Source organism: Arvicola amphibius, chromosome 2 (assembly GCF_903992535.2).
Source record: "Arvicola amphibius chromosome 2, mArvAmp1.2, whole genome shotgun sequence".
NCBI classification, from domain to species: domain Eukaryota; kingdom Metazoa; phylum Chordata; class Mammalia; order Rodentia; family Cricetidae; genus Arvicola; species Arvicola amphibius.
Window position 1 is genome coordinate 163,813,585 of NC_052048.2, and position 23,333 is coordinate 163,836,917.

Sequence of the window (23,333 nt, forward strand, 5' to 3'; positions counted from 1 at the left end):
CACACACACACACACACACACACACACCCATGCCAACATAAAGATACTGAAAACATGCCTCAATTCTCAGAGTTCCTCCACCCACCCTTCGTTATAAGAATCCTCATCTTTGCAGGCTATCTGGAGTTACATTAAAAGCTGCCAGCTGTATGTGAACGCCATCATCGGAATTTCTGGCTTTTGGTTTTGTACTCAGTTTGTCTCAGGCAACTGATCTACCATTTAAATAAGCACAGCATCTACTCAGGAGATGGGTGGGGAGGAAATCAAACAATGAAGATACAGATAGATCAGCCAGGAAGCTTTACGGGTGGGGTGCTTGGGAACAGAGAGCATTCAGAGTCAAACGAAATGGAAAAAGCTGAGGAAACCTATGGCCCTATTTGCACACTGTGCTTTTTAGTATAATCTTTAGTACAGTGTTAGGAACTGTGTGTGTGTGTGTGTGTGTGTGTGTGTGTGTGTGTTACTTTTTGCTTTGAGAACAATATGTATGCTATAGGCACAGTAGGCAAGTGTAGAGGATTCGCTCTCAAACCCAAGTCATGCCGTGTCTAGACAAAAGAAGCCCTGGAGGTCATCACATGGATTCCAGATATATGGAGAAGTCCTGGTGCATGAATAGTCCTAAATTGAAAATGAGCGGAAGTCACTTGCTCATTCCAAGCTGCACTGCCATTACTTTCCCAGTTCCAGTCATTGAGGAAATGACTAGAAATTACAAAATCAAGAGGAATAGCTAAATGTAGTTGGCAGCTGATTGTGACTGGTCTTATATCTGGTTAGTCTGAAATAATTCAAGTGGAAAGTTCCAAAGCGCATTTGGAAACACATTCATGAGGCTTGGGAGAAAGTTTAGAACTAAGCATGCTTATCGATATTGGTTCTCATGGAGCAGATATTTGAACCTGTGCTCAGTTCGTTCTCTAAGTAGAGATTTCTAAGTGAAGGTCAGGTGCCTGAATCAGAATGTCTCAGGTCCCTGGAGACTGGCCAGTTTTCTGCCATAGAAGTGTAAGTGTTGGAGCCATTGGAGACAAACACACAGCAATGTCGTACTTTTCTCCAGAAACAAAATCAGATGGAAAGTATGACTGAGTAATGACATACTGACAGGGTACACTCGAAGGATTCAGAGTCAGAGAGAATTGAATGACCACTTGGGTGGAGGAAATAAGAAAGGCAAGAAGACGAAGAAAGTAGATAGCCTATTGTCAGGAGTACAGGGAAAAAAGGATCTAAGATCACGAAGGGGACCATACCCAGTTGTACCAAGTTTTGTTGGCAAATAAAGTAAGATTAGCTCAGAAATAATCCTATTGGATATAGTAGCTTGGGTATTATTTAATGCCCTTCTAAGAACCATTTTCTTGTAGTAGCCAGAATGATGTGGATCAATGGTATAAGAAAATCATCAGTAGAACCCTTGTTAAAAAATAGAAATAAATAAAAAACATAGACCAGGCTGAAGTACAGAACCAGTCAACTATTTTTCTCAGGTTTGTATTTTTTTTTTTTTGTTTTGTTTCAAGATGGGAAAGATTTGAGTATGTTTACATTTGAGCGGAAAAAAATCCATGAGAGAGAAAAAGGTTGACGATTCAAGAAGGTAATTAGCATACATTTTTCACAAACCAGCACATTGTTTCCTTGGCGTTTAGGTCTTGAGTTCATCACACTAGACCAAATGAATACACAAACATTATCAAAGCAAGAGAATTGAGCAACTAGAGAAGCATTTAATGAGTCACTGCCCTCTGTATGTGATGTAAACTTACTTGGTTAGTCTTAGAAGACTTCTGAGTAACTTCTATGGAATGACATGGTGGGAAGGTTGGCTGACTAAAACACCCCTCTTCTCAAGGCTCCATTCCTGTAATATTGTACGAGTACCAATCCCATTTGAATGGAAGGCATTGAAAGAATCATCATCGTGAGCCTCACATTTCTGACTTTTGTGTCTTGGTCCACAGCTCCATGGGACTTGATAACTGCTTGTAACTGATGTTCACAAGTCCGTGAGTTGAATTAAAACACAGGTTTTACACGAAGAATAGTTAGCAATAAAGCAAGACTTGAAGTGCTGAACAAAGGGTTGCAGCTTTAGAGCGCGTGTGCAGGAAAGATGAGTCAGGAAACCACTGTGTAATTCAGACAAAAAGAACACAATATGTTGATTTTAATATATGTTTAAGGATGTTGTGAAATGCTATTCCTGGGGAGATGTGAACAAATATTACTCACCCCAGGTAAGAAATAATGACAATCTGAAGTGTGCATCCCACCAAAGTTCCACTTAGTGAGAGAAACGATAAGTTTTATTGAGGTTACTTATAGGTATATGTATGAAGGGTTACCTATTGGAGCACAAATACTCCAAAACCAGCTGCAACAACAAAGCCCATCCAAGCATGGGTGACAGCTCACAAAAGATGGAAGCCTAGAGCATATTCCACAACGCATAAGCAGCTCAAAAGCTTAAAGTGTCTTTTCCAGGCAACTTAGTTTGGTCTTTGCCTTTCCAGCTACTTCCAGGCAGTTCAGCGTGTCTGAGAGTGTTTCGCAGCCATCCCTACAACTTATATATGTTTGGGAAAGAGGGCCCTAGTGAATGTGGTCAGTTTCAGAGACTTCCGTAAGCTACCGTATATTTCCTGAGTTTTAGTATGTTTCTTGAAGTGTGGGTGTTTTAATTTTTGAGAAACTGTTATACAACGAAAGCAAAGGTGTGTTTTAGTATGATCTACTCTTCATTCAATTAGTATCATAGCATAGACTTGAAAAGATTCGTATTTAAACTATCATTATGAATTGTGATTAATTGTGATTGTGTCTTACACAGTAACTGATCATATTTGGTTTAATGAATTAATTTGGGAATCTGATAAAATTTATTCTTTTTCTTCTAAGATTTAAAGAGAGGTAATAAAATCTTATTAGTGCTTGTGATATTCTTGAGGTAACTAAAGAGATTAAATCTAAGAAGATATCTCATTTAAAAATCAAATATTTCTAAGAACTGAACTGATCATGGGACTTAATGAACCAGGGTGGCAGGTTTTAATTTTGAAACAGAATCCCTGCTGCAGGATTGAGGAAATTGTGCTGACATGATCTGATTTAGTGCTCTTAAAAATTACCTTATCTTATTTGCTGAGAGTAGGTTACAAAACAGCCAAATAAGTGCTCATTGTAAGAGCTCTTGCCATGATTCAGAGGATGAGTGATGGATTAGCATCAGTGTGCCATTGCTGGAGGCCTTGAGATGTTGTTGCTATGGATATACACTGATTGTAGAATACACTTCGGTGAAGAACACACTTTCAGCAGAAGAAATGGGAGGATGAAGGATGACTCCCAGCATTTTGGTCAGAGGAAGAATGGCATTGCCTCTAATATGTGATACTGGAGATAGAAAAAAGCTTGGTTCTTAGGGTAAGAGCAACTTTGATTTTGTTGGATGTGGACTGCTGTAATTTCTGTGACTGTTGCTTTTCAGTGTTTGGCTAGGTTTCTGCTTGTATTCAGCCCACTATCTCCATTGCTTTGAGTCTCTTCCTTCAAATCTCTCTTGAAACATCCTTTTAGGCACAATCAGTGTGTATTCTCAATGATTGTAGATGTATGTGCTCGGGTTTTCGTTTTGTACTCCAGTTGTAGATCTCATGAATGCTACTTATAATAATTACTGTGGAATTACAGTAGCCATCTGAATGCTGAGATCTTCCTAGTATACTTACAAAGAAACACATTTACTCTTCCTTAACTTTTAATAGGTATAAGTGATTTGGCATCATTGATTATCTCTTGTATTCTGTGTGCTTATTTCACATATTTAAGTTTTTAGCCATGGCACATCAAAAAAAAAAAATAAAGAAGAAACAATATAGAGATACTTACTCTTATCCCCTTAATGTCCTAATCATTCCATGTAATAGAAATAATTTGTTTTATAACATGTATGTATTTCAAATTTGTATAAACTTATTTTTTTTTTTACACTGCAGAAAAAGACTTGTCAAATAGCTTTTGCGGAGACTCCCAGTAAATTGAAATGATACTAAGTGGCAGATGTAGATGGTCACCTTAAAAAAAATCTACAGTAGCCTGGCAGTGCTGACACATGCCTTTAGTTCCAGTGCTCAGGAAGTAGAGGCAGATGAATCTCCAAAAACAGCCTGGTCAAGAAAGCAAGCTCCACGACAGCCAGGATTCTACTAGAGAGAAACCCTGTCTAAAAATCAAAAGCAAGCAAACAAACAAAAGCTATAGTACATAGTAAACTTCTAAGTCTTATTTTAATGCTTTTATTTCCAAGCCATATGTTAATAACATATACTCAGCAATGACAGGCTATAGCAGAAGCAGAAGGGAGAAATTGAGTATGTGACTTTTATATGCTATGTTTTGAGCTATCATTATTTAAATCTCTATAGATAAGTACAAGAGGAAAAACTTTGAGTCAACCACAATCTGATGACGCATTTATTTCAGGGCTGTTAGGCCAATCTTCACATGTGATTTCCAACTGATGTGTAGTGAGTGTGGCCTCAGGTCCGCGCAGAGCAGGGGGAGTTGGTATTGGTGTCCCTTCCTCTTGTAGAGTTCACTGAAGGGACACTGAGAAGGTGATCAGCTGCAGCTGATCAGGCGGATGTGGGAGGCAATCAGAGGAGCAGGGCAGAATAATTAGAAAACAGCTTGCTTGAGGAAGTTAGCCCTGCTCCCGAGGTGGAAGGAGAAGGAAAACAGCCAAGCAAATCGTAGTTGTTGCTTAGAAGACTGAGACATCAAGAGTTTGGGGAAATGTGAAGATAAACGAAAGAAAAGAGTAAACTGAATTAATGTAGTTTTCCAGAGACGTATCAAGCCTGCCTACGTTTCTTCTGTGGCTTCTCTGGGGAAATCAGTCTAGAGCAAGTGGACCTCCCGGGGAATAATATCCCCATAGCAGAGCATCATTTAAACTTGACACAAGAAGTTGAAGTTTATTTTTTTCTAATAATTATGCTCAGTGAGTGATGTGGAAGTTGCATTTGGAGCGATAAGAAAAAGTGGCGGTTTTAGCAAGAGCATTTCCGTAGCCAAGGGAGATTCTCCTGGGGGCAGGTGTCTGCAAGTCGGCAAGAGATGTTCCGGGGAAAGTGCAAGCCAATGTTACTGCTGGCCACACAGGTGACTGACATTGAGTCACGGGTACTTACCAAAGGTCAGCCTGCCTGCTTGCCACACTCTAAAGGGGGAGTCCCAATCTATTTTTTAATCAAGTGCGTCTTCTTCTATGTTGCCTAAAAAAGCAAAACAAAGAGAGAAGTTTTTAGAAATACATTTGAAGGCAGGAGGAGTGGTTCAGTCATTAAGAACACTTCCTAGCTGGGCACGCTGGTGCACACCTTTAATCCTAACACTCAGGAAGCAGAGGCAGGCAGATCTCTGGGAGTTTGAGGCCAGCCTGCTCTACAAAGCGAGCTTTAGGACAGCCAGGGCTGTTACACTGAGAAATCTGTCTTGAAGAATGAGGAGGAGGAGGGGAGGGGGAGGAGGACGAGGAGGAGAATGGTCTTTGCTCTTTGTTCTTGTAGAGGGCAGGAGTTCAAATCCCAGTACCCATGTTGGGTAACTTCAACCATCTGTAACTCCAGCTCAAGGGTATCAGACACCTTCTTCTAGTCTCCGAGGGCATTTTTGTATACCTGCAAATACACTAGTACAGAGACACACATATGTACTTAAATAAAATTAAGAACTGAATCCTAAGCATATAAATGTGAAGCTTGGATCTTGAAGCCCAATTATCTATGAATATAAAAATCTATCAACTATTTATATGGCATTTATTGATCATCATTATCTATGTCTCTAATATGGTTCATCATCCATATGCCTGTCATCCGTCTGTCATCATTGTGCCATCTATGGCCTACCTATTAGTCATACCCGTCTCTACCTACCTACCTGTTTATCACTGTCCTCCTATATGCTTCCTGTTCCCTGTTCACGAAAGTGAAACTCCAGCTTTCCTTGGGACTCTGGCATTACCTGGCATACCTACTTTCTGAACCAGGAATCCATATTGTACTTTTACTTTCTGACTATTCCGGGGAGTAGCACTACCGAAGAAATCTTGATGGCTTTAAAATCACTCTCCCTACACTCATGTGGTCTTCAGTCTGAAGAGGATTTTTAGAGTCTCTCGGCAGAGGGTGTGTGCCCCAAACTCATCTAACACATTGCTTTTCAGTACTTGTTCCTTGGAGTACAGCATTCCTATCAGTGCTAGGGAGACAAGCACACCTGTCTGCTCTCATTTTTCTCAGGGGCTATCTCATTCTGTCCCTTTACAAGGACAGAAACGGCCGCCAGCTTTTCCTCAAAGTCGCTCTGCTCCGTATCCCCTTCCGACTCACCTAAACCTCATCCTCATCCTGTTACCTCTACGTCAAAGGAGGAGTTGCCCGTCTCCCTGTGGCAGGGCACTTCCTGTCAGTGAAGGGTTTTCCACATATGTCTCTATTTAGAAATGTGTGTGTGTGTGTGTGTGTTAGAAATGTGTGTGTGCGCGCATTCGAGCATGTGCGTTGTGTATTAGGTGTATGTGCATGCATGTGAGCATGCGTGTGTTATGTGTCCATGCATGTGTGCATGTGTGTATATGTTGCACGTGTGCATGCATGTGAGCGTGTGTGTTCATATATGTGTGTGCGTGTGTGTGTATGTTGTGTGTGTGCGCATGCATGTGAGCTTGTGTTGTGATCTTTTCTAAGTTGCTCATTCTTTTGCATTTCTAGTTCTGGTTCTCCATGGTAGACAGATTTCTTACATTTGTGGCCTCTTCTTTGTCCCTTTCAGTCACTCCTTACCTCTCAGCAATTCACCTGCATTCCTACCCTATCCCTGGAATTTCTCTGGCCTGAAGAGGTACCTGACATACCTCTTCAAACATTTTTTTTCTTTCTTGTCCTTTCATGATACCTCCCTTCCCCAGGTTTTCATTCTTTGTTAACTCCTATTGTGTGAGCTTCCCTGGGGAGACTTAAACAAATGTCTGTTCATTCCAGATAGGGTATCATGACAGATCAAAGAAATGATTCCATTCAAGTTACCTTCGTGAGCAGAGAGTTTCATTGGGGTTGCTTACAGGACCTCCAGGGAGGATTATGGGCAACTTCTAGGTGGCTACATGTAGGAAGAGCCCCCTCCCAGATATTAACTGTTCACGGCCCACAGGAACTACCTCACACTCTTCTCTCCTAAAGGGGATGTTAGTGGGCTTACTCTTGTGAGAGTTTTATATGTATAATCATAGTTATTCTAGTTTCAAGACCTGAATGGCCATGCCAAATGAAAGAGACAGCGTTCCACAGCCACTTCCCCTCTCTGCTAGCTCAGCACTTCCTCTCAAACACTTTTTCTGTCTTCAATCTTCTCTCTTGTCGTCCTATACTTTTTTTTCCTGGGAATTGCAGAAAGTCGTTCACTATGAAGTGGCAGCCCCTCCCACTCCCTACTGCTCTTCACCCCCCCCCCACTCCTAGGCTGCAGCCCCGCCCACTCCCTACATTCTTCACTCCCCTCCAGGCTGCAGCCCCTCCCACTCCCTACAGCTCTTCACTTCCCCCCAGGCTGCAGCCCCTCCCACTCCCCCACAGCTCTTCACTCCCCCCCCACCCCACCCCAGGCTCCAGGTCTGGCATCAGCTCCTCTTGAATATCCCCATTTGAGTATATTCAGATATAGCGTGTCTCATGTCGATGCCATGTCATACTGCGAATCAGTTTTATACCAAATCTAGAGTTCCTCCTTGGTAAATGGCTCCAGAGGCCAGGAAGTGATATAGAACTGTTCTCTTTTCTTTGTTTCCTCGACCAGTGTTATGCCAAGTTCTGTAGTTCTAATGCCTCATATCTCTTTAAAGTCACCTGTCTGACCCACTGATCCTGTGTTTGTGACTGTGTGTTCTGTGTGATTCGTTGGTTCCGACATAGAAAACTGAAGGATCTCTTCCTGATTGACCCCCCTCAAACAAAACTGATCCATGACACCATTTGCAGAACAGCATTCTTTCTGTATTCCTTTGCCATACTTTCCCGCTGGATGCAACCCCCTTTCCTTGTTTTTTTGTCTCAGTTAACATGTCCTTCTTCAAGGCATAACTCATGAATCTCTGACTTTCTCCGTCAGCCCTGTGCACATGGCTCTCATCCTGTGCAGCTCTTGCAAATCTGAATTGACAGTAAATCTTCTATTCGTTTCTCCTTTAAGGATAATCATGGCAACTATCTTATACAATCTTGCACTTAATGAAGATGCATTTGTAAACTACGTCCAGCCGTTCTTCTAGGAAGCCCAGTGTATCGACAGAATGGCAGCCTGCTTTGCTGGAGCTCCCTAGCGCTCCGGCCTCATCTGAATTCTAGCAACTATATCATACTATATTGGCACTATGCTCTCTTTAACATCATGTTCCTGAGATTTGTCTGTGGACCTAGCGCAGTGTCTGCCTCACAACCCAGTTCTTAGTAAGTTTTGTTGAAGTTAATCATCAAGGCCTCGTTTCTGGTTTCCTCTGCTGAGAAGGAATGACGACCATATTTTGTCATTCAGTTTTTCTGTTTGTTTGTTTGTTTTCCTATTTTTTACTATCTTGTCAGTTTCAAAAGTCTTCTCAGATGGCTAATATTACCTGATGTGTATGTCTTCTGTGAACAAAAGAACATAGTTTATATGTTGGCCTTTGTCCAATAGTTTTACAAAGCCTCCATTCTCTGCCTGATGACTCTGGTACATCACGGTTCGTGCACATTGTGGCCATCCCGTCCTCAGGTTCATCTGAAGTTTAGTCTGCTGTTATTCAGCATTAGTTAGCTTTCCGTTGTGCTTAAACTATTTCAGTAAGAGCAGGCGCAGAGATTAATGGGTAAAAGTGTTCTGGGGGCAAGGATCAGTGCTTACTGAACAAACACGAGACTTGAGTTTGAGTCACCAACACCCACGCAAGCCCTGAGTGGCAAATGCAGAAACCTGTCGCCCAGCAATTCAAGGGGTGGGGTAAGAGGCTTCCTGGTGCTTCCTGACCAACCTGAGCTGCTCAGAAACTCTGAGCTCCCAGCTCAGTGAGAGCCTCTGGCTTGAGGGGAGAAAGTGGAGAGTGATATCACACTGACGCCCCACTCTGGCTTCTGTTTGCACTCATGGGCACCCACGGCTGCATGTATGTGTGCATATACACAGATCTCCCAACAGCTATACACTTGTGTACACACACACACACACACACACACACAGAGAGAGAGAGAGAGAGAGAGAGAGAGAGAGAGAGAGAGAGAGAGAGAGAGAGAGAGAGAGAGAGAGAGAGAGAATATTGGAGACTGGTTAAAAATATAGTTCAAAGGTTACGAACTTGCTGCTCTTGGAGAGGAACTGAGTTTAGTTCTCAGCACATCTATCAGGTGACTCTCTTCCATCTGTAAGTCTAGCCCTAGGGGATCTGGCAGTCTTATGGACTTCCTGAGTTCCTGCACACTTGAGTGTCTCTCTCTCTCTCTCTCTCTCTCTCTCTCTCTCTCTCTCTCTCTCTATATATATATATATATATATATATATATATATATATAGTGTGTGTGTATGTCTGTGTGTGTGTCTGTGTATCTATGTGTCTGTGTGTAAATTAAAAATAAATCCTTTTAAAAAAGAGAATTAAATATTGCAATAAGCATAATAATAGCTCTAGAAGACCAAGAGAAGAACCTAAGCTAGACTTACAAGCCTGTTCTTGTAGATGTCATGGTGCTGGGACCTTAGCTCCTCAGAAGACCTTGGCAGTTGTTAGCCCTCCATTGTATGCCTGCCCACCAATACAGAGTCACCTGAGTTGCTCAAGGATTCTTAATGTGTTAGTGAGGCAGCCGCACTAGAGAGCCCGCCTTGGCTTCCTAGCATCACAGTCTTCTAAATAGCCTGACATTTCCCAGCTGTGCCACTTGGGGAGACAGGATGATCACTCACTGAGGACCTTTTGTCTGTGTGCCCCCAAGTATGTTTCTTCTTGTTTGCTGAAAGTCTTGTTCAAACAAACACAAACAGCCTTCAGCTGGAAACTTACAGCATTTCCTTTTGTTGTCCGAAAGGCAGTCACAAGAAATGAGCTGTGACCGAGGGAAGGCTCTGTTGGGGGCTGGCAGGAATGGAGTGTGGAGGGGACTGAGAGGCAGCTCACTGAGAGGGTTTTTATCTTGTCTTCCACAGTTTAGAGCAATTGACACAGCTACAATAGGTCTTGTTTAGGAGGCCAGGTCCCAAGGCTTCTGCCACGTTTAGGACACTTGCAAACACGCCTGTAAGTTATTTTGGCTTCAGAATTGTTGAGATGCTAAATTCAGATAGAGATATGTACACCTTATAATCTCTGTGTCATGCTGTCTTGTTCATCAGAGACTCGTGATTGTGCCTTTGAAAAAATATCACATCACATTAATAGATGAGACGGGGTGAGACCGGGTGATGTGGAAACACCAGCATCTGTGCCTGATTCACAAATTAGTTCCATAAATAATACGATTTACCTCCTGCGCCTGCTTTGAATCGGTCTTTGGTGTCTTGTCCCATGATAGCTTCTCACTCTGCTCGTCTCTTCATCTTGCTAGTGTGTGTGTTAGACTGCTGAGACTCTTTGGTTGGGGCACGTCCCTTCTCTCAAGGCTAGGGAACACATCCTGGGCCCTCCCTAGACCAGTCATCTCCTGCCTGTAGGACATAGTACACCTGCTGGAAAAGTTGTAGTGCCTCTGCAGGAGAGGACCAGGCTGCAGCAGTAGCTTTGTTGGGATATTTATGTAATTTGGATGGCCAAGGTGCCCTTTGTATTCCTGTTGAGCCCAGAGAAGTGTGTCTGATCTGTGTCCTGTGAAATCCTTAGTCTAAGTGACCCAAGCCTTCTCTTATCCTGCTTGTGCCCTTCCACCTGCCGTGGAGACTTGGGACATAAATAACCTGGCCAAGTCATGGGTCTTCGTAACACACGACTTTCACTGACTGGCTTGTGTATTAATTTACTTTTTTTCCTCACGGCCCTCACTTCATAGTTATGGTGTAACATGGTGTTTTGTGCCGCTGAAAAAACTGCTTTCTTTCAAAATATGCCTTGCACAATTCTTAAACAAAAGATATAAGTCTAACAAGAGGCAAACCAAAATTTTAGCTATGAAATAAATGCAGTTTGGAAAATCAAATTGGGGAAAATATTAAATTTAGCATCTGGAAAGAATGTTTCCGTCATTTTTTTCAAATTCTTATTTTCATTAAAACTAGAGAACTTATGCTCATTTGGTTTGTCCTATCCATATGAGGCATTATTACCACCTTGAGAAGATGGTTTGACACTGCTCTTTCAAGGAAAGCAATGATTTATTAATTTGTATTTATATTTGTTCGGTGTGTGTGTGTGTGTGTGTGTGTGTGTGTGCTCCTGTTTGTTATGACATGTAAAGTAGAGGACAACTTCTAAGAGCCAGTTCTCCTTCCACGGGGTCCTGGGAGTCAAACTTGGTGGCAAGTACCTTTCACTTCTTTTTAACCAGCCTTTCAAATGCTTTTTTTTTTTTTTTGCAAGTAAATAAAGTATTATAGATTTTCTTATGCAAAATTTACGCTCAGTCTTACGTTAGATATATTTCAACTGGCCGACTCAGGAGCAGCACTGGGTGCATTCAAGCAAAGCATAATATTCCCCTTCCTCCCTGCTTTCCAGCTGCTGAGGAAAATAGATAATGATTGAAATATGGAAAACTAGACTATTATTTTTAAATCTTCTGCTGAAGCCAGACACAGATTACTAATTTTTTGGCTAGCTTGTGGCTTCCCTCTTCTTCAGTGTCTGTCTCTTGGAATTACTTTTTGGTACTTTCTCTGCTTTTGTGTCTGAACTATGAGCAGACTTTTCTCCAAGCCTCCTCGGCTTTGAGAATGGCCCCATGTTGGTAGAGCAGTACTGAGGCTGGCTGGACATAGGAGGAGAGTTGCAGTCTTCCTAGATTCAATTCTCTGACGCCATCACCGCCACTGCCATTGCCTCCACCACTGTCCCCACTGTTAGAATTCAGGCATCTGTGCTGGGCTGTCCTTGGGGTCCTGACAGGGCAGCCACTAAGAGCACTTCCAGTGCACATGCACTGTGGTCCTTTTTAAAAGGTGGGCCTTGCCCAACTCCCATCTCTTTTTGTTTCCCTCTCTCTGTCTGTTTCCCCCTCTCCTCTGACTATGTCTCTGTCTCTCCCTATCTCTCTCTTCCTGCCTCTCTCTTCTCTTCTGATGCTTCTGTCCTCAGAGGCCGGTCTTCCCCCTCCTTCCCCCTTTTAACGTTTTCTTTCCCCTAATAAAACCCCCTCTGCATGAACTCTGTGAACTCTGTTGCGTGGCTTCTTTGTCTCGCATGCCATTTCTTAAATTACAACATCCACCGCCACCACCACCACCAGGACAGCTGTCACTGCTGGCAACTGCCGACCTGTTAATTCAGTAAACATATGCTTTTAGCCACTCTCTGCTCAGGTACTGATTTAATTTTATGTGTAAAATGTGCTAGGCAAGATCCTCTGACCTAGCAAGATGGCTCAGGAGGTAAATGTGTTTGCTCCAAGGCCGGTGACCTGAGTTCAATCCCCAGGACCCACATAGTAAAAGGAGAGAATGATTATAGTAAGTTGTTCTCTGACCTCCATGCATACTGTGGCAAGCAAGAGCCTGCATTCCATACACATCACATACACACAATAAATAATTTTAAAATGTAATGATTTTTTTTTTTGGTGGGTTTTTTTTTTTTTTTTTTTAGACAGGGTTTCTCTGTGTAACAGCTCTAGCTGGCCTGGCACTCACTTTGTAGCTCAGGCTAAGCCTCTGCCTCCCGAGAGCTGGGATTAAAGGCTGCATCACCATCACCATAGCCTGGAGAAAATGTAATAATTCTTAAAGACACATAGCTAATACCCAAAGCTCCACTACTCTTCAGATTTCTGTGTTAAACTTCTATTGAACAGTAATTCCTCTAATGTTATCTTCCTAGACTATAAACCCTTTCTTTAGACAGACTTGTTGAACTAGTGCTGTAGTTGAGACCAAGTTCTGGATCAAATCCCAGAGAGTTTGAAATGCCTAGTGCTTTAGCTGTGTACAATGCTGCCCAGAGAATAAAGACCAGAGAGCAAGAAACAGTCCAGAGCCAGGATATCTACCTGTAACCTGCAGTAACCCCTGCATTAGACCCGGTGAGTCCCAGTATTTGGATATGGGGTAGGGAAATTTTTGAGGAGTCCGTTGGTGGGGTGCAGGAGGACACACTGGGGCTCTAATATTCTTCTGAATTTGTTTAGGAGAAGGACGATAATAAAGACCATTGTTCATTTCCCCAAAGTCTCTCTGCATGGAAAATATAACTCTCCTCTAACTTGCTTTTTAGAAACCTCCTGACCTAGCTCACTTTCCTCTCCATTAGGAAAATGTTGCCTCTGTTATTTAGCCATGGCCCAGAGCCCTAGGGACTGCCATGTGCCAGAGGGCTCTGTGTAGGCGGTGCAGTCCAGGCCTGCTCGCTCAGGCAGGTGGTCACTCTAGGGCTGGTGGCCAAGTATCCTGCACAGCCTTAGTCTTGAGTCAGGCATTTGCTTACAGCGGAGCTACTGTGCAGAGTTTGTAAATAAGCCCCATCCACATACCCCACACACACTTGAAAACCAGAACTCCCTGGAGATGTTTGTGTCTTGGGCTCTACCAGCTGTATTTTTGCCAAGGCTAGACACTCAACCATTGTGGCTGTGACTTGGGATCACTCAAACCTCTTTCCAGCCTGTTTTCTCTATTAAGAAACAACAAACACGGGGATGTAATATCTGGGAACAGGGATGCAATACCTGGGACCAGGAATGCCTAACATCGTACAGAGGCTAGCCCCTGTGCAATTTGCGCCACCACTCAGCCGGTGGATGGGGAACTCTGGATGGTAAAACTAGAGTCGGGCCTGATCTCAAAGCAGTTTTCTCCATCACTAACCGTGTGTCACTCTTCAGGTGACATTTCCTCCTTGGCTTGCAAACTGCTGAAGCACCTCGTTCCTCAACATCTCGCTTACATACATGTCAGTTACCCAGAAAGGAAAGAAAGTATTTTCAAGCCCTTAAAGTCACAGGAAACTTTATTAATCAAGATAAGGCACATATACAAACCTTCCTTCACTCAAAAATGGGTTGTGGGTGATTCTAAGAATTCTTTGCTTTCTGCCAGTTCCTGTATTCCACTTCTGCAGCTGGGTGTCTTTGTTCCAAGAAATTAAGAGTACCTACCATACATCTTATGAGGACAAAATGAAAAAAAAAAAAAAAAAAAGACTTGTCTAAAGTAGACCTTAGTTTATCAACAAATTGTTTTTTGATGGCTCTTGATCAACTGTTTGCTTTTACAAACTGCCTCTTCGATACCAATTTTTCCTAGTGTATTTGGTCTCATACTGCTCAGATAAATCAATCTGAGATACTTTCGTTATGAAGTGGCTGCTCTCCCAAACAGAACCTTCAGTTTCATTTTCAACAGAACCGAACTACTGAGATCAGTCACAGACAATTCCCTCCAGTAGCTAAGGGACTGTTTATGGTTTTGGTTGTTACCTTAGGGCTGATGTGGGTCTGTAAGCTCTGCAGAGGTGTAAGGTAAGCACAGGTTTGCCAGTAGCGACTTTGGCTTGGGAATGTGACAGCAGTAATTTGTAACAGTATGTTTTTGTTTTATTTACCGATGCTTTTTAACCCAGAAGTCCTGCTAAAGATCTTCTTTTGTGCTTTCTTCATAGTGCCTTGGCTGCTGCTGTGTTCCTTTGTTTTTGCTAAATTTACAGTAACTGCCAGTCTTCTGCTGAGCTCTCCTTTCAGTACACCGAATTGCGCAATTCTTGCTTGGCCCAGTTTAGGATAGGCAAACTTCCCAGAACCCAGTTGGCTTCTTAAAGGTTAAACAGTTTTGGCAAAACTTGCAAATCATGACTGAATAAAACCATAAAAACTGAAAACCTCAAGGATTCAGGGAAAAGGAATTTTTTTTTTTTTTTAACAGTGAACCACATGTAGACAGAGACATCATCTTTTTTAAACTTTCTCTACTCATCTTCCCGAATTCTATTTATTTATTTAGTTAGTTAGTTCTTCCAGATAGATCCACTGTATGTAGCCCAGGCTGGCCTCAAATTCATGAGGCAACTACCGTGGCATTATAATGTACATTGCCTCGTCTGACATTTCTCCCTCTTCTTTTGTTGATTTTGTTTGTTGTTTGGAGGTTTTTTTTCTCCTAAAGCCAAGGTTGCTCTGGAACCCCTGATCTTTCTGCCTCCACCTCCTTAGTATGGTGCTTTCTGGCATGCTCTACCACACTGGAATGCTAATTCTTACAATCCATTTTTGCTTCGTAAATCCCCACCATGTTAATATCTTGTGTGGCCTGACTCCTGTAGACAGTCATAAAAGCTGGTAACAACTGTTTGTTTCGGTGTCTGTGTGCTTTTTCATTATACTGTGTCATAATTCCGGAAAACCAAAACTCTCTTAGCGAGTAATAAATATGACTGTGGAGTTGATGTGATAAAGTTTAGGAATCCATTTTCCCACTTCTCCACGGAAAGCAGAAGATGAAGGCACTTGTGTAGATGTCTTATCTGATATCTCTGTAATCATTACAAGTTTTGGTTTGTGGCTTCTCTAGGTACCTGGCCTTCTTTGTTTGTGGTGTAGAGGTATCCAAAGGGCTTGCAGTATTTTGTTTTAGTTTGTTTTCTTAGTTCTGATGGCTCTCTAGTAAACTATGTAGGATCCAAGTCTTTCAGGTGATGATGTGTTTCTGTGAATTGAAATTTTCCTCTAAATGACTTCATCTTCTGAGGTGTCTGCCCTGTCAGGTCTTTCCCTGCAGTTCTTTGAAAATGTGTCTGCTCTCGTTCATATAAGTGGCCATGAATTTCTGTAGTTTTGGGCTTGCAGATTCATTTCTTTAAGCGAGGCATCATCTCAAAGATACCCACTCTCTGCCATCTGTTTCAGCAATGTGGCTATCAGTTTATCAGCCTTCCAACTCAGTGTGACTTGAAGGTTCACCTTGACTCAACTCTTTTTTTTTCCAACATAATATTTTTGATTATTTGGGAATTTCACATCATGCACTCCAGTCATATTTACTTCACAGTCCTCCCAGGTCTGCCTTGACCATTGTGCCCACTCCCCTGCCTCAAAAGAAGAAAGAGGTGGAGGAAAAAGAAGAATGAGAAGGAGAAGGAGGAGGAGGAGGAGGAGGAGGAGGAGGAGAGAAGGAGGAGGAGGAGGAGAAGGAGAAGAAGAAGAAGAAGAAGAAGAAGAAGAAGAAGAAGAAGAAGAAGAAGAAGAAGAAGAAGAAGAAGAAGAAGAAGAAGAAGAAGAAGAAGAAGAAGAAGAAGAAGAAGAAGAAGAAGAAGAAGAAGCACAAGTCCAATTTATGTTGGTGTTGCTTATATACTCACTGGGCTTTTAGTAAAGCAGAAACACTCACACTTATCATTTCATTCCTGTACGAGGTCTCGGTAGTGATCCCTATTCGTCTGCCCATTCTTTGTTTTCTCATCTTGTCTGATGTACTTTACCTCCTTGACCATGTCATCCTGCATCGCTAACTACTCTGAGATTTGATTGGCATTTGCTCCCATCACCCCAAACTCTCAAAGTCTAGAGATTAGGTCAGCGGTCCTTTTTGTTGCTTTATTTTAGCCAAAGCCTGTCATACACTGAGAAGTCAATCTCATTTCACAATGGGATTGTAGTTTGAACATATAAAACCTGTATACTGGCCAATAAGAAAAAAAAGCCAAAGTGTGGAACAGCATGAACCCATTGAAAATGGGTTTCCATGAAGAAGAAGCTTGAATAGTCAACACAAGTGAAAATAGGCGGAACTATGTCAAACTCAACCACTTGTCATATGGTAAAGTGAGACAGTTTCAACAGTTAATGAAAATGTAGATGATCCCTTGTTTTGTTAGTGGAAATAAACAATGGAGCAATTGCTCAGGGGAAAGTTATTCTTCAATACATTTCCCCAAACTGTTTAATATGTGCAATCCCACAACCCCAATATTCTACAGCTACTTATTTAGTATGTCTCTTTTGAGGAACTTGCATGCAGTTTTCTCCAAAAGCAATGTTTAGTCGAGCAGGGCTACGGGAGCAAACAAAATATTTACAGACTTGCATCAGTAAATCTGATGGGTGTTAACTGAATAAGTTGATGCACAGAGGAAAATGTGCCCTGTGAGTCAAGGTGGATGTGTCTCAAGCACTCTGAGAAAAGTATGTTGCTCTTTGGAGTTTATGTAGGATGATGTCAATTCTGACAGCATATGCACAGGTCGATAGTATAGCCATTGTTTTTTTTCCAGAGGTCAGTGTTTTTCTTTTATTTCATTTTGCCTTCTGATTGAAAATGGGCTTTATTCTATAGCCCATGCTGGCCCAGAACCCATTGCCACCAGCCTACCGCAGTCTATTAACTACTAGGGTTCCAGGCATGGCCCCCTCATGTTTGGCCTCTCTAACTATAATGTTCAATGGAACAAACACACTTTTCCTCTTTATATTTGATAGATTCATTACACAGAAATAGTGCTATGTGTGATCTATTCTATGATTCATAAATAAGGAATCTATACATCCACACAGTGTTCTAGTATTTAGGACTACTCAGTGAAATGTATACTGTTTATAAATTTCCTTTCTCATTCTTGAAACTTAAGCATATAACAAAAAAACTAAATTCTTAAGGAAATGTTGAAATTGTTCTGTGTAGGTAATTGTTTGAGTAGGGCTGAAATACTGAAATACTGCCAATTAAACACTATGTCAGTTCTTGAAACAGTTTTTCATGGTGCATCAAGAACTGTCCTTTAATTCACGATCCTCCCCTGACAAATGTGGGATTCTAGGCAGTCACCTGAGCTCTCAGCACTATTTTCTTAGTGATAAAGTAGTTCTCTATAACGTCTCTGATATTACACAAATCATAATGATAATATCATCCTGAAAAAACTGAAATAAACAGCGAACTATCAAATGGAAACTGGGATGGAGATGTCCAGGAGGAAGTGGAGGAAGAACCCACCCAAAAAATGCTCTATCGGGCAGGAGCTACATAAGGCTATGACTTCAGACTCAAAACGTTCACACTGAGTGTTTTTCTTTAAATGTTCTGTTACAACAAAAAAGTTTTGTGTGAAATGTTTGGATCCTCCAAAAAAATCATGTTAGGGGAAGATGGGGGAGATCTAATTTCTCACAATTCTAGTTTCTTTTCAGTTTCTGTCTGGGCTTTGTGTGTGGGAGTGGGTTTGGCATTTTAAAGCTTGGAAAGGGGAAGGGGTGTGCTGTTAGTCTCCAGTGCCACATCCCACTCTGGAGTTCACCTTCTGAGTGTCCTGACCCCTTCTCCCACACAACATTTGGTGCATGGAAAAGAACTTTGTGTTTCAACCTTTTCTTCAGGTGCCGTCCAAAGTCTCCACTGCAGAGACACTGACATGTTGCAGGGTCTGGGGGATGTTAGTGACAGACCCATGGAAGTGAATGAAGTGTTCCCATTGGCTTCTCCTCAGCAGAAACACTTGTAGCACTAGCGATGGAATCGTTCAGTCGGGCCACAGCTACTTGAAGAATAACACTTTGCGGAGTGAGGAGTGGTTTTCCCTATGACAGCAAAGTCAACCTCTCAGCAACCTTTCTGAGTCTGGGGAGTCCCTGTGTCCTTTCGTTCTCATACAGTTTGCTGAATCTCTGTTGAGGGTTTCTGGTGGAGCACAGTGGTAGAGCACTTGCGCAGCAATCATGAAGTTGTGGGTTTAATCCCCAGTATAGTACAACTTACATTGTACAAAATACATATACAAACTAATCAACAAAAAATACAGAAGATAACCCAAAATGTATAGTGTAAAAAAAAGTATAAATATCCCTGATTTTGAGCAGAAGACTCAAATATTAGTCATACGGTTCTATTCCATGTGTTAAAGAATTGAAATTCAATGTTATGTAGGAAAGCATCGAAAAATGGTAGAGATTGAATTACTTAACCACCAGAGGAAGTGGTAAAGTCTCTTTGTCATGTTTGGTGTTTTCTCTCCCTCTTGTGAAAAGTACTTAAAACTGGTAATTATACTTGGACCCAACTAGAGAGTTTCATTGTTTCTCTTCAAATGCTTTTGTAACAAAAACAAAGAAAAATAAAAGTGAGTTGATTGGAAAAGAAAGCATGTGAATCCTGGTTTAATGACCCTCGCTTGAAGCATTATATTACTGATTAATATTTATAATATTTCCAATTTTTTTCTTTCTAATTTTGAAGCCTATGTGTAGTACAAAGGAATAAACTTTCTATTTAGGAAATTTATTTCAGCTGAGTGTTACTGAGAGCAGTTGGTTGCAGGAACAATTGATAAGATACACAGAAAAGTGATACCAGGGACCAAGATCCATGTCACGGTGGGTCAGAGTGGTAATCCAACACACATGCACAGACGTGCACACCACCGTAGATTGTTTTTCTAGCCCAGTGTCTCTACATCTAGAGGTCACTTGTCTGGAATTTAGTTTGAGTCCTTGTACATCTAGCTCACAATCCGTAACAGAAATCTAGGGCTGCAGATCGTTTGAGCCGTGACTTGGACCAGTTTTTTTCCCAGGCTCTGGCTGACATGTGTATTTTATGTCTCTTCTTTCTCTCCTCTGGCCTGTGACTGAAGACTGTTGTGTCCACTGTATCCTGGCGTGCTTGTTCTGTGAATTCCTTACCCTCTGCAATATTGTCCTGGGACAAGCTTCCTGTGGCGTCTGCACCTCCGAAGCCTGCTGCTGTTGCTGTGGCGACGAGATGGGCGATGACTGCAACTGCCCTTGCGACATGGACTGCGGCATCATGGATGCCTGTTGTGAATCCTCAGACTGTCTAGAAATCTGTATGGAATGCTGTGGCATCTGTTTTCCTTCATAAAGATGTATCTTTCGTTTGTGTTAAAAACTGGAGACAATTTTCCACTATTCCTTGTAGGGGAGATAAAAGGCAGATGGTAAGAGTCTCATGAAGCAATCAGTGTTTGCACTGCTAACTCGTGATGTTTAAGTAATCGCTGAAATTCGTTCTCGTTCACTAGATCTATGTGGTTTCATATGTGAAGTCTTGACTAACTGGTTTTGAAGCTTCTTCATAGACCATAATAATTTGAAGACATCTCAACACACCCACCCAGCAATGTTGTATGTCTTCTTTCTGCTGACTTATCTGTTTCTCCTGATCATTCTCACAACTCTTTGCTCAGTAGGTATTTAAGCCAGATCACTTATCTTTGACGTTTATCTATTAGAGGTTAAAAGTGAACATTCATTTTTCTAAAGAAGCACACATATTGGGCAGAGCCGTAATCAGATGTGGGACTCTCCATGTTGGCCTCCTCTGTGTGCTTTTCAGCACCAGTATTCTACCCAGAAGGAACTGAGATCATTCTGCTCTTGTTCAGAGAAGCATGCAGGGTAGTGGAGGAGGGCAGGAGATGAGCAGTAAACAATGAACCAGGTCACATGCGTGCTGGCTTCTGGACCAGAAAGGAAAGAAATCATAGGAACAAACAGAAGCCAAGTACAGGTTATGGAGGCAGACTTGAAGGAGGATGTGGCATTGCGGATGCCTTAGGATGAGCTACTTAAATTTAGGGAAATTTGAAGGTGGGTGACCTGAACTGTCTATGGTTCTGAACAAGTGAAAAGAATGTGCCTTCATTGCACATTTCAGCAACACAGCTCTCTGAAAGCTATAAAATCAGAACTAATGCAAATATGCACTTTGCTACACATAATTTAAGTGTTATAAATTTTAATGAAAACATAATACCTTGTTAACATAACTATATTTTACCAAAAATGTAGAACACTTTTTAACAACTATCATTTAAATAAGGTTTTCTTCTTCTTTTTCATTTCTTTTAAGATTTAAAAAAAAAATCCCAGTTTTTTGATTTGGGGTTTTTCCAAAGCTTACTTATATTTGAAAGATTTGGTTCTTTATGGAGGGGCTGCTGGGGAATCTATTTATTTTGGTTGGCTTGTAGCCATAGTCTTGTGTTTCACGAGCATGTGTATTTTGGATCCACTACAGGAGGAGGTCAGATGTCCAACACCATCACCAGAGATCAGTGTTCCAATTGCATGTTAAATTATGCCAATGTGTCAGGTTACAATGATACTAAAAGTATAAAGAAATATGTCTGTAATGAGACTAACTGTAGAGTGAGGGAGTCTGCTCTCATGAAGGAGAGCATTTGGTTTTACACACATCCTCGCAAGAAGATTTTTTTTCTCTTCAGTTTTAAAATTTGAATTCATTGACTAATTCATTGTATGCTCTTGGAAGTGCATTTGGTTTAGTGGTTCTTTTCAGTTCCAGATGAATATCAGACTGTTAAAAGCAATGCATTTTTTCGGAAGCCTTTAGCCAACCTAGATTTTCAGGACACCTGAGGTTCTTGTTGATGTTGTTATTTTTGGCTTTTTTTTTTTTTCACATGAAGGATGGGAACATCTCCAATGTTTTTCCTTTGAGAGTAAGCCTATCTTAAAATTAAATTATTATTTTAAAATCTCTTTGAAAAAAGAAAAGCAAGTGAATCTCCTGTCTAGTGCGATTTACTCACTTTAAGATGTTGGTTTAAATACAATGCTAATGTACAACTGCCTTCTTCATTTATTATGTCGATTATAATGGGAACCTTAATATTTCCACATACCCAGCGTTGGCTTGTGCTTGTGTCATAGGATGATGAAGAGCATCTGTTGATATGTAAGCCTCCTAATGATTGTTAGAATATCTGACTCGTTATCCTGTAAGACTGTTTAACCAGTAGGTTTGTCTGATGCTTAATATACCCTGCTATGATTTGCAATGAAAATATTAGTGCATTTGAAATGTTTTTTCATAGTAGAGAGCACTTGTGAATACCAGAATTTAATTTCCATACTTGTACATATAGGACTTTTATCCAGCTCTCTACTCCAGGCAAGCCATTCCTTAAGGCATCTTGTATAATTCAAAAGAAAAATAGGCAAATGTGAAAACTGTTTCAATATATTTTAGAATTTTGGTATGTAGTGTTTTGTTGAATCCTATGGCCATCAAGACTAATTGTGATAGTTGACACTTAGACATTCAGTCTCTTCTTAAACGTGACATATTTTCAAACTGGAGCTGTATTATCCTGGACATTTTCAAATTAAAAAAAAACAACGGATTCTTTATTGTGCTTTAAGAGTCTTTGTATATCTGATTAATATGTTAGTTGCTTTATATTTAAATGATTTTAATGATAATGCAAACCCTGAATAATTTATTCATCCTTTTATATCTCATCATGAAAATTTTTTCTAGTCTCTCTTTCTCATTCTCTCTATTTAGACCACAAGGTTCATGCCCACTTATGAAGTGAGAAATGTATGTAAGTCATTGCTGCCCTATGTTATTATTTTGAAATAAATCTAAAATAAGCTTATTTTTCCTGCTCTTCCTTTCTTCATTCCCTCTATTCTTTCTTTCCTCCTCCGATCTCCTTTCTTCATCTTTCTGTCTCTGTTTCTTTTTTTTTGAGATAAGATTTCATACAGTAACCAACGCTGACTTGTCTTTCACTATATAACCCTCAGTGACTTCAGCTTCACACCAGTCCCCCTCCTCAACCTCACAAGCACTGTACGTCATTATGAGCAATCTACTAGTATTCACTTTTTCAGTAGATTGATTTTATTTGTTTACCTAAGGAATTTGTTTTAATTTTAAGGAACTGTTTAACCTGGCTATATTTTGTTAAGTCATTGGCTGAAAGCAACTTCTTTATTTATTAGCTAATAAAAGCAACACATATAAAGAAAGACTTCCCACACCATTTCCCCTTTTCTGTTTAATTAAAAGGAAGGTTTTAACTTTAACATATTAAAATTACATAACACAAAATAGCTAACAAGCAAGAATTACAGTTACAATATTTATATCTACTTTATCTTTTATCATAACTAAGAAAAACTATAACTATCTATTTTTAACTCCATCAAAGACTCCAGAAGTGTATGATATTACCTAAGAAAACAGGAAGTGCATCGTAAGCAACTTCCAAAACTCTAGAATTGACAGAGACATTTCACTGCCTGGACAGTCACCCAAAATTCTTTTGTAACATTGTGGGCACCCATCTTCAGCCTACTGGCCCATAGTATACTGTAGACTTTTGCAAGAAGCAGGAAATT

At 41.0% G+C, this 23,333-nt stretch overlaps 1 protein-coding gene across 1 annotated transcript in view; it reads left to right on the forward strand.

Annotated features, from left to right (window-relative positions):
- The window catches only part of Mdfic (MyoD family inhibitor domain containing), an 81,656-nt gene extending 59,311 nt beyond the window's left edge, over positions 1 to 22,345 (forward strand). Inside the window, exon 5 of the mRNA XM_038320867.2 lies at positions 19,793 to 22,345. Coding sequence (XP_038176795.1) covers positions 19,793 to 20,040 — 248 coding nt within the window. The 3' untranslated portion in view covers positions 20,041 to 22,345. The remainder of the gene's footprint in view (positions 1 to 19,792) is intronic.
- The last annotated feature ends 988 nt before the right edge of the window (positions 22,346 to 23,333 follow it).